Below are 14,889 nucleotides of genomic sequence, written 5' to 3'. Positions count from 1 at the left end.
TCAAGTGGTAGAGCACTCGCCTTGAGCTGAAGAGCTGAGGGACAGCGCCCAGGCCCAGAGTTCAGGCCCCACGACCGACAAAAAAAAAAAAAAAACTTTCCAAAGCTGGACACTGCTGGCTGGCTCATGCCTTTAATCTTAGATGAGATCAGGAGGGTGAGATCTGACGATTGAGATTCAAAGGCAGCCAAAGCAGAAAAGCTCATGAGAGTTTCATCTCCGATTAATTAGCAAGAAGCCAAAAATGGAGCTATGGCTCAAATGGTAGAGCACCAGCCTCAAGTGAAAAAGCTAAGGGACAGTGCCCAAGCCCAGAGTTCAAGCACCAGGACTGACACAAACAAATGAAAACCCCAACAATAGGGACACTTTCTGAAAAATTAGAATAAGCAAGAACTTCTCGAAGTGGATAAGCAGCATCTGTGATAGAGCCTTAGCTAACAGCCATGCTTATTTAGTATTAAAAAGGTGAACATTTTCCTCAAGATCAAGAATAACTCAAGAGCATTGGCTTCTACCATCTCTATTGGAGGTTGTATCATTATTGGTAGCTGGAGCCACCCGTCCTGTGTCCATAGATGACCTGATCTAGGTAGAAAATCAGATGGGTTTTCCTATGAAAAAAGCTTGGAGAACTAATATGTAATTTAGCAAGGATGCAGCATTTGAGATCAGCAGATACAAATCAACTGTATTTCTGTATATGAGAAAGAACTTGAAAGTAAAATAAAAGCACAACATGCCTGATAGCATGACAATATCACAGGTAGAAACAAGCTGTTAAAATTGTCAAAGAGCTTTGGTGAAAAACACAAAAACTACTGAGAGAAATAAAGGAAAACCTAGAAACAAATCAAAGAAAACCTAAATATACTGTGTTTGTGGATCAAAAAGCACATTGCTGAGAAATCAATTCTCTACAGCTTAATCTATGCATTACATACTATCCCCAAAGAAATTTTACAGAGATTGACAAACTGATTTAAAGAATTTCTATGGAGCTGGGTGCTGGTGGCCCAGGCTTACAATCCTAGTTATACAAGAGGCTGAGATCGGAGCCCAGGAAGACAAAAAAATGACACTCTTATTTCCAGTTAGCCAGCAAAAAGCTGGAAGTAGAGGCAAGGCTCAAATGGTAGTGCACCAGCCAAGACCAGAAAAAGCCAAGTGAGAGCACACGGCCTGAATACCAGCATGACATTAATTAATGGAAATAAATAGATTAGCCAAAACAACACAGGAAGAGAATAACACTATTGGAAAACTAACACCACAAGATTTAATACAAAGCTACAGAAATCAAGGTAATACAATTTTTGACAAAGATGCAAGAATAATTCAATGAGGAAAGGATAGACTTCTCGACAGATAATATAGGAACCAATGGGATTGTAAGTAAAAAATAAGACCTTTCACTAGGTGGGAAGGTGGCTCAGTGGTAGAGCGTTTGCCTTGCATGCTTGAGGCCCTGGGTTTGATTCCTCAGCACCCATAAGCAAAAAAAAAAGCCGGCAGTGGCACTGTGGCTCAAGTGGTAGAGCGCTATCTTTGAGCTGAAGAGCTGAGGGGCATCGCCCAGGCCTCAGAGTTCAGGCTTAGGACCGGACCCAAAAAACAACAACAACAACAAAAAGAACTTTTTGCTAGCTGTAGTGGCTCATCCCTGTAATCCCACCTACTCAGGAAATAGAGATTGAGAGGACTGTGGTTTGAGGCCTAGCAAACAGTACGTACAAGAATGACTACAAAATTCATCACAATAACCATGCAAGTAAACTAAGCCAGACACACAAAAAGTATATATTGTATGGTTCCATTTATATAAAACTCTGGAAAATGCAAACTAATCTATAATGACAGAAAGTAAATCAGTGCTGGCCTGAGGTCAGGGGCAAGGGCTAGAAGGATGGAGCAGGAGAGAAGCTGCAGGAAATGTAGGGGTTGGTAGACATGTTCATTGCACATCATATTTCATGGGGTCTACATATGTCAAAACTTATCACATCATCTGTTCCCAATATATGCACTTCATTGCATGTCAATTATGTCTCTAAAAAGCTATTTTTGAAAAAAAAAAAAGAATCAATGTTTTAGAGGGACAGATAAAGTTTTTGGCCTAAGAGGCAATCTTCACGTCACTGCTAAGGTTTTGATATTCATCGTGACTCAATAATGTTTGCTAAAAAATAAAAATAAAAAATGAGCTTGACGGGCTGGGAAGGTGGCTCAGTGGTAGAGTGCTTGCCTTGCATGCATGAGGCCCTGGGTTCGATTCCTCAGCACCACCTAAGCAGAAAAAAGAAAATCTAGAAGTAGCACTGTGGCTCAAGTGGTAGAGCGCTAGCCTTGAGCTGAAGAGCTGAGGGACAACGCCCAGTCCCAGAGTTCAGACCCCATGTCCGGACCCCCCCCCTCAAAAAAATGGGCTTGGAAGGTGGCTTAGTGGTAGAGTGTTTACCTAGCATGCATAAAGCTCTGGGTTCGATTCCTCAGTACCACATAAACAGAAAAAGCCGGAAGTGGCATTGTGGCTCAAATGGTAAAGTGCTAGCCTTGAGCAAAAGAAGTTCAGGGACAGTGCCCAGGCCCTGAGTTCAAGCCCCAGGACTGGCAAAAAAATTAAATTTAAAAAATGCCATCATTCCAAAGAAAAGATTGAATGATCTACTAGGTCTGAGCATAGCCTCTAGCCAAAGAAGCTGGTGGTCAGTCAGGCTTTAGGTCTGGATAGCTGATAAAATAAAGGGGCGTGGTTCCTCAAGCCTGGAGCTTCATGAGACCACATGGCTTGGAGGTTTGAGGTGAAGAACAAAAGTTTTAAATTGTTCTAAAGGGGTGAAGCCCACCATCTCCAATTTTTGATCTACTGTGAAGCTGCCATCTGTAATCCAACCCTTGATACCTACTCACCACTCTCTTGTCTGGGACCCGCTGGGTAAACACCTTGTAGAGTCTCCAGCTCTTCCCCAGAAGGGGGCCAAACACCAGGGAGGTCCCAATGCACAGCAGGGACAGCCTCACCTGCAGGTGGAAGGGGATAAAAGTGAGTCACAGAGCACCCTGCATTGGTTCTCCATGCATTCTGAGCTGCTCAGGCCCACGGAGGGCGTGGGGAAGAAGGTGGGCCTCACTGTGTACTTTCCTCCTCCTGGTGCCCATACCAAGGCTGCAAGGAACCACCCACTCATGGAAGCAAAGAGTGAGCAAAAATGATCATATTATATTCCAAACAGAATTTCAAAACATCACCCACCTGAATGAGAGTTTCCATTGAGCTCCCCATTAAGACATCTTGAATCCCAAAAAGGTAAGCGCTACTGTAAGTCAGACAACTGCCAAGTAAGGTTACCACGTTCAGATTAGGGCTGGACATCTTCACAATCCTAGATGGGGAGAGGAGAAAGACAATGCATGGCCCTTCTTATCAGAAATCTGCAGGATCAAAACTTCTTCCCCAGTGTCAACTCCATGACTGGGAAGAAATCGCTTCTGCCCATGTTCTCATGGATCTCTGATTTCTCTCTCTCTCTCTCTTTGTGCTGGGACTGAGACTTGAACTCTGGGCCAGGGCATTCTCCCTTAGTTTTTTCATTCAAGACTAGTGTTCTATCACATGAGTCATACCTCCATTTCTGATTTTTGGGGAAAAGGGAAGGTGGAGGGTTAATCAGAGAAAAGAATCACACAGACTTTTCTGCCTGGGCTGAGTTCAAACTGTGATCCTCAGATCTCAGCTTCCTGAGTAGCTAGGATTACAGGTGTGAGCCACCAGTGCCTGGCTTTCATGGGTCTCTTTTTTTGTCAATTTATTGGCAAAAAGGATGAAATTCTGGCACTTTTTGATTGTATAATTCCATGTCTTTTAAAAAGAAGGCTAACGGCTGGGAAGGTGGCTCAGTGGTGGAGTGCTTGCCTTGCATGCATGAGGCCCTGGGTTCGATTCCTCAGCACCACATAAGGGGAAAAAGCCAGAAGTGGCGCCGTGGCTCAAGTGGTAGAGCGCTAGCCTTGAGCTGAAGAGCTGAAGGGCAGCACCCAGGCCCAGAGTTCTGGCCGCATGACCAACAAAAAAAAAAAGAAAAAAAAGAAAAAAGAAGAAGGCTTACAACCAGAGAAGAGTTAGAATGCTCCCCTTGGAGCTTTGGGTTGCTAGTGGACTGCATCATATGCAGCCTAGTGAGTACATGTCTGGCAAGCAGGTCAATATGCAGGAAGAAGTTCAGAGCTGTCAGAAACAAGCTGTATGGTAAACTACTATTTGGAAAGAGGTTTGGGATTTTGTTATGCATATACTAGTTACTTTATTGGGTACTTTAACTTGTTTTGCTTTCTTTACTTGATCAAGAAAGAATGAAAAGCAGAAATTGGGTCCAGGGTCTTCTCTTGGAAGATTTTTAAATGAGATTAGAGAGCAGGTCAGAGGGCGATGTGTCCTAGGCAGTAGCACAGGTTAAACATGATTTTGTATTTAAGAGGGAAACAAGGTTTATTGGATCCTGATAACAAAGGAACATACAGAACAAGTAGCTGGGTGCTGATGGCTCTGTAATCCTAGCTACTTAGAAGGTTAAGATCTGGAGAATTTCAGTTTGAAGTCAGCCCAAGTAGAAAATGTCTACAAGACTCCATCTACAATTAACCAGCAAAGTGCCTGATTCAAGTGGTAGAATCACAAGTTCAAGCCTACATTCCAGAACATACACACACAAAGGTAAGACGAAGGAATGTGATTATAGTGAAGCATTTTAGTTTGAGTTCTGTGTTCAACACAAATGTCATGTTCCTGGGGCTGGAAAGTTGGCTCAGTGGTAGAGTGCTTGCCTTGCATGCATGAGGCCCTGGGTTCGATTCCTCAGCACCACATAAGCAGAAAAAAGCCAGAAGTGGTGCTGTGGCTCAAATGGTAGGGTGCTAGCCTTGAGCTGAAGAGCTGAGGGACAGTGCCCAGGCCCAGAGTGCAGCCCCAACAACTGGCAAAAAAATAAAATAAAAATAAATGTCATGTTCCTGTGTACAGGTGATTGGATTGTTATACTTTTATGTGAAATTGGGGTTGGGACTCCGAGCTTAGTGCTTGCTAGGCAGATGTTCTAGAGCTAGAGCACTACCAGCACACTTCCACTTCCAGTTTTTGGGTGGTTAACTGAAGATAAGGGTCTCAAGGACTTTTCTGCCTGAGGCTGACTTTGAATTGTGATCTTTTTCATCTCAGTCTTCTGAGTTGCTGAGATTATAGGTAGGAGCCACTGGTGTCCCATTTGGTTTTACTTTTTAGTCATCTCTATCCTACCAGTCATCAAATCCCTTCTCCTTATTCTACAACATTCCTCTGCACTTTCCCTCACCGTGTTTCTATTCCACAGTTATCCAAGATAAAATCATGCAAACAGCAGTGAATGGGACAGATGAGAATACTGACATGTGGCCATAACGCTTTGAAAACTCTAAGGTGATGCAAGCATATTTAGTTTCACAGGTTTTTTGTTGTTTTTTTGGGGAGGGGTCTGGTCTTGGGGCCTGAACTCTGGGCCTGGGCCCTGTCCCTCAGCTCTTCAGCTCAAGGCTAGCGCTCTACCACTTGAGCCACAGCGCCACTTCCAGCTTTTTTCCTTTTTGCTTATGTGTTGCTGGGGAATCGAACCCAGGGCCTCAGGCATGCAAGGCAAGCACTCTACCACTGAGCCACCTTCCCAGCCCCAAGTTTCACAGTTTTTGTATAATCTTCAGCTTGGTGTAACACCAATTTTCCTTGCTCTAATACATCTATATTGCTTTCAGAATTATTTTCTTAAATAGCATCTTTATCACTTTGCAAAGAGGCTCATATATAAAGAGCATTCTATTGTTTACCTTAAGTGTCCAGACTCCAAGATCTAGCCCTGTCCCACCAGCCAGCTGTTCACTCAGGTCTGCCACCTGGGTCTCCTCATCCTCAGACTGAGGAGTTATGGAAGGTAGCCTTGCTTTCTTTGTCTCTCCATGTAAGAAGCGAGATATGTGGCAAATACTAACCAACAGATAAGAATGATGCTACCCGATATCTTCATAAATCATGTATTAGTTGTCTAAAGGAGTTTCATTGTGATATTTCCATACAAGTACACAATGTACCCTAATCAAACTCATCCTCTCCTGCCTTCCTGCCTTCTGAGAACAATTTCAACAGATTTCATTGCTCTATTTTCATACATGTATATGGCAAATTTCAGCCATATTCACCTCCATACTTTTTCCTTCTCCACCTCCCACTGGCTCCCACCCACAAACAGAAGCTATTTTGCATTCTTGTCATTTTGTTTTTTAAGAACTAGATTCCACACATATGAAAGACCATGCTGTATTTAACTTTCTTGGTGTAGTTTATTTTTCTCTACATGGTGATGCCTTGTTCCATCATTTTCCTACAAATGACATAGTTGCATGCTTATTTATGGCTGAATAATAATACTCCATCATGCATATGTACCATATTCTCTTTATTCATCAGCTGATGGGCACCTCAGCTGATTGCACGTTGTGGCTTTAAACATGAGTGTGCTGCTATCTCTACGATACATTGATTTACATTCCTTCAGATATGTGTCCTAGAGTGCTATAGTAGGACTACATGGTACTTCTGTCTTAACTCTTTCTCTTTCTTTTCCTTCCTTTCTTTCTTTTTTCCTTCCTTCCTTCCTTCCTTCTTTCTTTTTTCTTTCTGTGCTGGTTCTGGGGCTTGAACTCAGGGCCTTGGTGCTATCTCTGAGCTCTTTATTTATTTATGTCAGTTGTGGGACTTGAACTTGTGGTCTAGGCTCTGTCCCTGAGCCTCTTTGTGCTCAAGGCTAGCACTACCATTTGAGCCATAGTGCCACTTCCAGTTTTGAGTGGTTAATTGGAGTCTCACAGGGACTTTTATGCCTGGGCTAGCTTTGAACTACGGTCCTCAGATCTCAGCCTCCTGAGTAGCTAGGATTACAAGCATGAACCACTAGCATGGCTCTGTCTCAAATTTTAATAAAGCATTATTAAAGAAAAATCCTACCATAGAGAGACCATTGCCAACAGCTGCTTAGATTAGAGAGCACAGCTCACCTGGGCTGTCCATTGTCTAGGCGAAATTCAAGCAGGGGATGAGAAGTGGGTAAGTGCCTACAAATCCAGTCCCAGAGGCTGTTCCTCTCACAGCCACACATATGTTCCTGCCCATAAGCCACAAATATCCAATAGTGTCTTCCTCATTAAGCACCTGGCTGGCTCTCTGTTCTGTCTACATCACTGGTGAGTGGTGTGTCACTTGATTCTCTCGGCACCCATTTTGTTTGAACACTACAATTGGTCTTGTTTATGTGGTTCAGTACCGTATGCAATTGAGATTTAGAATTCTTCCCCTTTCTTACTTAGTACAGAGGAAGTCAGTTCCATTTGTTGTGATGAAATAGACATGATCCAGTCTTCACATCTCAGCTGCGGGTATAGATTCACTGTCTGAATGGATGTTCTGTGGACTTACAAACATATATTTTGATGCTTCTCCCCCCCCCCCCCCCCGAGAAATTTCACTGAAAGCGTGCTTCAGAGAAGGACAAAATGAATAGAAGCGGATTTCTCTGTTTTGTTTGGCCCAGTGAACACCTGCAGAGCCACTTAAAGGTGAATCATCTCCAATTCAGTAGAAGTGTCTGGGGAATTATGGTAGGAATTCAGCCACCAGTATCATTGATATTTCTCTGCTGAACGAAAAGGTGAAACTTTTATAGCTGAACACTTCAATGCAGCCACAACACACATACTTTCATAACGCCAGAAGACTTAAGCATTACATTCTTGATTATAAATAGTGACAGCTATATTATTTGTGTTCCCTTTATGAAGAGTTAAAGGCCTGGATGGTGGGACTCTTAAAATGGTTATATAACTGTCTCATTTCTTTACCTTCATAGATAGACTGGAAATGTGCAAAGAACTTTCTTGATTTTTTGTTTTTTGGATTCAAGTAAAACCTCCACATATCCGTCTACCTCTGGATATGTACATGGGTTATCATTTCAGTAATCTTTAGTGCATTCTGATTCTTAAGCTCACAGGTATGACATTTTAAAAGGCATTTGCTTTTGAATTTGGAGGTTTATTTGTATTGGGAGCTAGTGAGTCTGAAATGTGGCTCAAGATTGGGGCAAAAGGCATTATCTTGGTAAGCTTTAATGATTAGACACCCTTCCTAAGATGTCTGTCACAGAGTGTATTCTGAAGTGCTTCGTGGTTTGATGTAAATGGTGCCACTGAGCTTTGAAACCCAGTATGGATGTGTTTCCAAAAAAGTTCCTTAGTAAAACAGGATGTAAATCATGAGAATTTACTCAATTTCCTTTCAAGTCACTGTTTCCCATCTGTGCCACAATGGATTAATAAATCTATTTCATACAAAACTCCAGACAGCTCTAGCACATTATCTGAGGTGTATTGACAAATCTGATCCTTTTTTGCTGGTTTGCTTGTTTTGAATGTGTGAGTCAATGAGAACCTAATTCAAATTCTGCACCTCTCAAACTAGTAGCAGTGTGACCTCTAACTATTTATATTTATTTACACTCAGAATCACAAGGTCTATTCCCGCTCCTTCCTGTCCAGCCTGGGCCTCCATTTTAGGGGACCATCCCAAGAGATCTCATGAATCTTTTTACCTTCAGAGTTCTAAATCCTTTCATCACAATGACACCATTTTATTCTACTTTAGAACCCACTCCCAGTGTTACTCTTGGTCTTATGACCATTTGAAATAGTTCTGCCTCAGTAATTTCAAACATTAATCTGCTATTTTTTCCTTCCTTCCTTTCCCCCTCCCTTTCTTTCTCTCTCCCTCCTTTCCTTCCATCCATCCTTCCTCTCTTCCTCCCTCTCCTTTCTTGCATTGTTCCTTCATTCCTTCCTGTCTTTAAGCTTTAACTTAAACTGAAATCCATCCAAAGGCACCAGCCTTGAGAGAAAAAGCTAAGGCATAGTGCCCAGGTCCTGAGTTCAAGCCCCAAGACTAGCACAGAAACAAACCTTAGAGTTGTTGTTAACTCTCACTTACTTCCCACATCTGTCCTGGAATCTTCCTTCTATCCTTGAAATCCGTCCAGCACCCAATTAGTTGTCCCCACCTCTGCTGCCACCACCTGATCAGAGTCTTACTTGCAGCGCCCTGGTAACCAGTCTGTCTCCCTGCATCTACCTTGGAACTTCTCTAAAGTCTGTTTCCAACACAGCAGCCTAAGTGGTCCATTAAACATAAATCATATCATCACTTCTCTGCTCAAAATCCAAATGGTTTCCATTTTCCAGAGGAAAAGCCAGCTTCCAGGGTCTTCAAACCTTCCACACTTGGTCCCCATTCTCCCTCTCTCTTACCTCCCACATTGCTTTGGACAGCTCCCTCCAGCCCCACAGTCCCTGCTATTCATGTAACAGAAGGGGTATGTGTGTTCTCTCTCTCTCCCTGCCTCCCCCCACCCCCCGAGTCCAAAGTGGTGTCCTCTCCACATGGATATTTTAGATCACATATCTGTATGGCTCATTCCCTTTCTCCCTTCATGTCTAGTTCACTTGTTACTTTCTCAATCAAGGCTCCTCTTTAAAACTGTGCCTCATCAGAAGCAATGCTTCTGTGCCTCTGATCATATAAAATAATATTTATCACAATGCAAATGAAACAACAACCACGTCCCTTCTCCAGCAAATACTTCTTATCTTCCTCTATTCTCTCCCTCCCCATCTGCTCATAGTACTTTGTTACCTTTCAGGATAATATAAAATTTACATCGCTGTTATTATTGTTATTGTTTATTGTCTTTTCCTAATTAGGGTAGGTCATAATGAACTCCTGATACTAGACCCATAGATGGACATGAAAGGCACTTGCTAAACACTTGAGGAATGAAGTATGGAGCTCTCCCACAGGTTTGCTGGACTGCACTTGCTCTTTGGCAGCCCATGCCCTCCATTTCCCTGGCTCCTTTTGCATCTTCACTGTCCACTGCTTCCTTTCTCTCCATCCAGTTTCAAATCTCTGGCTCATTGTCTGAACACTTCTTTCAAGAATACTCAAACAAGCTAAGCACAGATGGCTCACACCTGTAATTCTAGCTATTCAGGAGGCTGAGATCTGAATATCTCAGTTTGAAGCCAGACCATGCAGAAAAGTCCATAAAACTCTTATCTACAATTAACCAGCAAAAAAGCCAGAAGTGGAGCTATGGCTCAAGCGGTAGAGCACCACTTTGAGCAAAAAACCTAAGGGACAGAGTCCAAGCCCTGAATATTCCATAATCGTATTTTGAATAAATGAATGAACTCAGTGATACGAGAAGCCCATCCACTCGTTTGTCTTTCTTTGCTACCTTCACCTTGCCTTTTCCTTGCAAAGTTCTTCTCTGTTAGGTGGAAGGATTGGAACGAGAAAGGTGAGCCAAGGGTCTGAAGTGACAGAGATCTTTGGAACTCCAAGGGAAGGGGGTCCTGAGTTGGTTCAATGCCAACGTACTAAGGCAAGAAGGGCACATTCTGGGCAATGGTATCGATTTGGGGAGGGAACCTTGGGGTTGCTCCTAGAATGGCTTAGCTCTCCCTGACACTATTTAACACACACACACACACACACACACACACACACACACACACACAAAGAGGACAGAGATAAATTGCTAGATTTGACCACCTGGAAAATCCACATGTCCTAAGCCCTCACCGACAAACCTTTCATGTTGTCTGAGTGAGCCTCAGGCTTCCTTCTCAGCATGGTGCGGAAAGGAGTCTCAAAATAAGTAAGATCCCAATAGGGTGTCCCTGAAGCTCTTTGCACTCTCAGTCTCTTTTTTTCTCAGAAAGTGCAGCATAGGAGTTTTCATTCACATATCGCATGTAAATATATGTTCACTTGTCCCCAATGAGATCAGGCCACTGGAAAGATTCTTTTTCCATTGGCTGAACCCTTGCTAGACAATTCCCTGAGGAGATGCTTTTGTCCAATATGTTTCTTACATTATGTGTTAAGGACCACTACATGACAGGTCCAGAGATATGACAACGGCTCTTGTCGAGCAATTGATGGATGAGACCTCATCTTCGTGACCACACAGATTTCCAACTCTCAGCGGACATCAGCAGCAGATGTTAACCACATGCCCTGTTCTCACTGGCTTCAGAAAAACTTGCTGATTTTGGACTGATTTACTGCCTGCAGCTGGGCTGCCTAACTTCTTTTTAATCAATCTTGAAGCGAGTAAATGATGGTTTTCCATAAGCTAAAACACTCAGCACTAACTCTGGTCCTGGATACCTGCGTTCCTGGAGTCCTAAGTGCTTGTCTAGCTTTGTGTTAACATGTAGAGAATGTGCTCCCCAACCCACAATTCTGTCAGCTCAGACTTACAGACGCTCATGCTGGAAGGACCTTGAAGATCAAAGACCACAGGACAGCTACATGGTTAGCTGTGCTTGGGCCTGATGAAATCTAAGGACTCTTCCAGCTCCTCCCTTTTCCAGTCATTCCAGAGGAGGTTTCTTTCCCCTTACTGCTAACTTATTAATAAACCAGTCATATCCACTTTTGCCTTTCTTCCTTAGCCAGGAGCAACAGGCTGGCCCAGTTATCAGAGATGAGACAGAATTTACGACCCATTCAAGCAATTCATCAAATCAACCATCCAAATAAAATATTTAGCTATTTTAAGTACAAAAGAAAACTTGAGAAATATTCTGACCTCCAAATTCCTCTTCAGGCAATAACCTCAGTATCCCTACGCTTTGTGACATGCAGGGCCCGAAATGAGCATTCTGTATAATTCGAACAATCCCCGAAGGTGAGATTGTGAAGGACCTACGAAGGTAAAAGGGATGTGTGTGTCCTCAGCTTGTTAGGATATCACTTCCTTGGTTTTTAACCCTTTTCCTGCAAAGACAATTTTCTTATTCTTTTCCTTTTAAAATAGAATAAAATAGAGATGTAATATTAAAAGTTCTTTTGAACAACATCTATGCAAATGAAAATACATTTAGATTGACAGTGTATGTATTTTAGAAGTCATGAATTCTGAAATAAAACAAAGGATTCTTAAGCTGAGTGTCAGTGGCTCACATCTATAATTCTAGCTACCAAAGAGACTAAGATCTGGAGGCAGAGAAGTTCTCAAGTCTCTTTTTCCAATTAACCAGTAAAATTCTGGCCTAGGGGCCTGTATGGTTCAAGAGGTAGAGTACCAGTGGAGAGCATGATTGCTGAGGCCAAGTCCTAGTACTAGCACACAGAAAAAAATGTATCACTGTAACAACTTTTTTGTTGTTGTTGTTATTTAGTTTAGTTTTGTTCTGTTTTGGGTCAGGGTCTTGCTACGTAGCCTTGATTGGCCTTGAACTCAAGATCTCTCTGTATCTGCCTCTTGAACACCAAGATTACAGGCATGTACCACCTTATCTAGTTCCTTGAAGTTGTGCGTATATGTCTGTGTGTGCAGGGGCTTGAACTCAGGACCTGGGTGCTGTTCCTGAACTCTTTTGTTCAAAGTGAGAACTCTAACATTTGAGTGACAGCTCTACTTCTTGGGTTTTTTTTGTGATTAATTGAAGATAATTGTCTCACAGACTTTCCTGCCTGGGCTGGCTTTAAACCTTCAGCCTTGAATCTCAGCCTCCTGAGTATCTAGGACTACAGGTATGAGCCATCAGTGCCCAGCTTGGTTCCTTGAAGTTTTAAAAGCTGAAATTTGGAAATTTAGATACAAGTCCAAAATGCCTCTTACCTCATGAAAATGACTCAAGTAAGTTTAGGGGCTGTAGTGCAAAGACATACTGGTAAATTCAAGAGAAGCTGAAGACTGGGAGAAAGGCAAACCTTCAGATGGTACCTTTACTGGAAAAAGCACTTGCATGGCACTACTTAGTATTATGACCACATTCCACATTGACTTAAAAAATAAGTTTCCAAATGTATTATGTTTACATATCATCTTATTTGAAATATATTTCAAATGCACTTTTAAATGAGGGAGGCAGAGTAGCAGTAGAACCACACACACACACACACACACACACACACACACACACACACACTCCTTTCTTCTAGAACCCCAGACTCAAGTGTTATAATCTGGCATGGACTGTAATTTATGAGGCAACTTAATTATTTCCCATCTTGCAGGAAAAGGCCTTGAGCAATTCCTGGCAGGAGATCTGTGGCATTTCCAAAAATGGCTGAGCAAAGGCCCTGCTTTGAAGTAGGATAGAAAGTACAAGCATGATTGGCTGTAGGAAGCATCCAATCATAGGAGTCTGCTGCTGGAGCAGAATTTTTACTATTCCTTCTAAGGTGAGGCCCACAGACCATTTCTCTGGGGCAGGAAAGACTCACTTGTCACACTGGGGAAGTTTCTTTTCCATCTTTTCCATCCCGGAGTTTGTTTGGGGACAGGAAAAGCATGGGCTTTGGTGTATTTTAGAAACTGAGAGGAATGTGGAACACGTATACTGTTGGAATTGTTTACTACTAGGCCAGAATCCAGGGATCCATGATTCTGGGGCTAGGTTTGGCTCAGTTTTGTCCCTCTCCAGCTCCTTCTGGGAGCCTCTGAAAAGCAACATTGGTTTTAAGCCCTTTTCCCCTGCTTCTGGTGGTGGAGCATTGTGTTAAGCAGTACTTGATAACTTTCACCAGAAATCCTTATGCTTTCTTTTTTTTTTCAGAATGGCTTTTCATTTTGAAATTGACACAAGAAGTTGCAAAAAGAGTACAGAGTTTCTGTACCTTTGCATAGATTTCCTAGCAATACCTTACACAACCAGAATCCATGATCAAAACCAAAAAACTGACACTGTTGCAACACTCTATGTGAACTATAGTATCTATTTGACCTTAACTATATATACATAGAGAGAATATATGCATATACATTCTTTATGTATGTATTTGTGTGTGTGTTTCTGTGAAATTTACCACCTATATAAATTAGTGTTGTAAGGTCTGCTTCTGGCCATGCGGACACCTCCCTACCTCTTGGCTAAGTCTCCAACTAGTATCTGTGTTACCTCAGTAACTGGCACACCTGGAAGCTGTCACCTCCCCCTCCTGTTAGGTCACATCCTGGGCTGCCCCTGGTCACATGCCTCCCTCTGACCAAAAGAGGGTCCCAGGTCACATCCAAATCCAGTGTGGCTACACCTTTTCCCCACCTGGCCACACCTCTTCCTGTCCCTGGCCTAGATAAGTCCTGGCCCAGGGGTGGGTTACCCCTTTCTGCCATGCCTCTCCACCATGCATGGCATGGGGTGGGAGATGGGGAGGTGGGGTAGGAGTGGGGCAACAGTTTGGTAAATAAGCTTCTTTTCCTGCCTGAATGGTGTTCTCTTCATAGATTACCTAATGAAACCTACCGATTTAATATGCCTTACAAGTGTAACTACTTTGGTGTTCAGTTTCTACACACACACACATACACACACACACACACACACACACACCTCCTTCATAATACTCCCTGCAGCCCTAACTCCTGGAAACCCTTGATATGTCCTCCATCATTACAAATTATTGTGAGTGTTATGTAAATGGAGTCAGAATGTGTGAACCTTTGAGAGTGGCTTTAAAATTCATGGGTTCCTGAGATCCATCCAAGTTGTGTGTGCAACAACACTTTGTTACATTGCTAGTGCTAGATAGTATTCCATTGGAGGATTTGATTCATTCATCTGCTGAATGACATTTGGATTATTCCTAGTTCCCACCACTTAGTATGACTACAGCATAACAGGCAAATGGATATTGTGTATTTACAGTACATAACTTGACATTTTAATATATGTATATCATATAAATCAAATTGATTAATTGGAATGTTAGGTCTGCCCCTCCCCCCCTTCCTCTTCACCTGCCTGAGA

The 14,889-nt window shown here is 42.6% G+C and overlaps 1 protein-coding gene across 2 annotated transcripts in view; it reads right to left on the bottom strand.

Annotated features, from left to right (window-relative positions):
- The window catches only part of Gpr156 (G protein-coupled receptor 156), a 54,293-nt gene that overhangs the window by 22,837 nt on the left and 16,567 nt on the right, over positions 1 to 14,889 (bottom strand). For both annotated transcript variants that reach the window (XM_013019398.1, XM_013019399.1), the window contains exons 3-4: positions 3,254 to 3,383; positions 2,911 to 3,021 (exon numbers count right to left, since the gene is read on the bottom strand). In XM_013019398.1, coding sequence (XP_012874852.1) covers positions 2,911 to 3,021; positions 3,254 to 3,383 — 241 coding nt within the window. The remainder of the gene's footprint in view (positions 1 to 2,910; positions 3,022 to 3,253; positions 3,384 to 14,889) is intronic.

Source organism: Dipodomys ordii, unplaced genomic scaffold, assembly GCF_000151885.1.
Source record: "Dipodomys ordii isolate 6190 unplaced genomic scaffold, Dord_2.0 Scaffold45, whole genome shotgun sequence".
NCBI lineage: Eukaryota > Metazoa > Chordata > Mammalia > Rodentia > Heteromyidae > Dipodomys > Dipodomys ordii.
The sequence above is the reverse complement of the archived record's forward strand: the minus strand, read 5'-3'. Positions and strand labels throughout refer to the sequence as shown.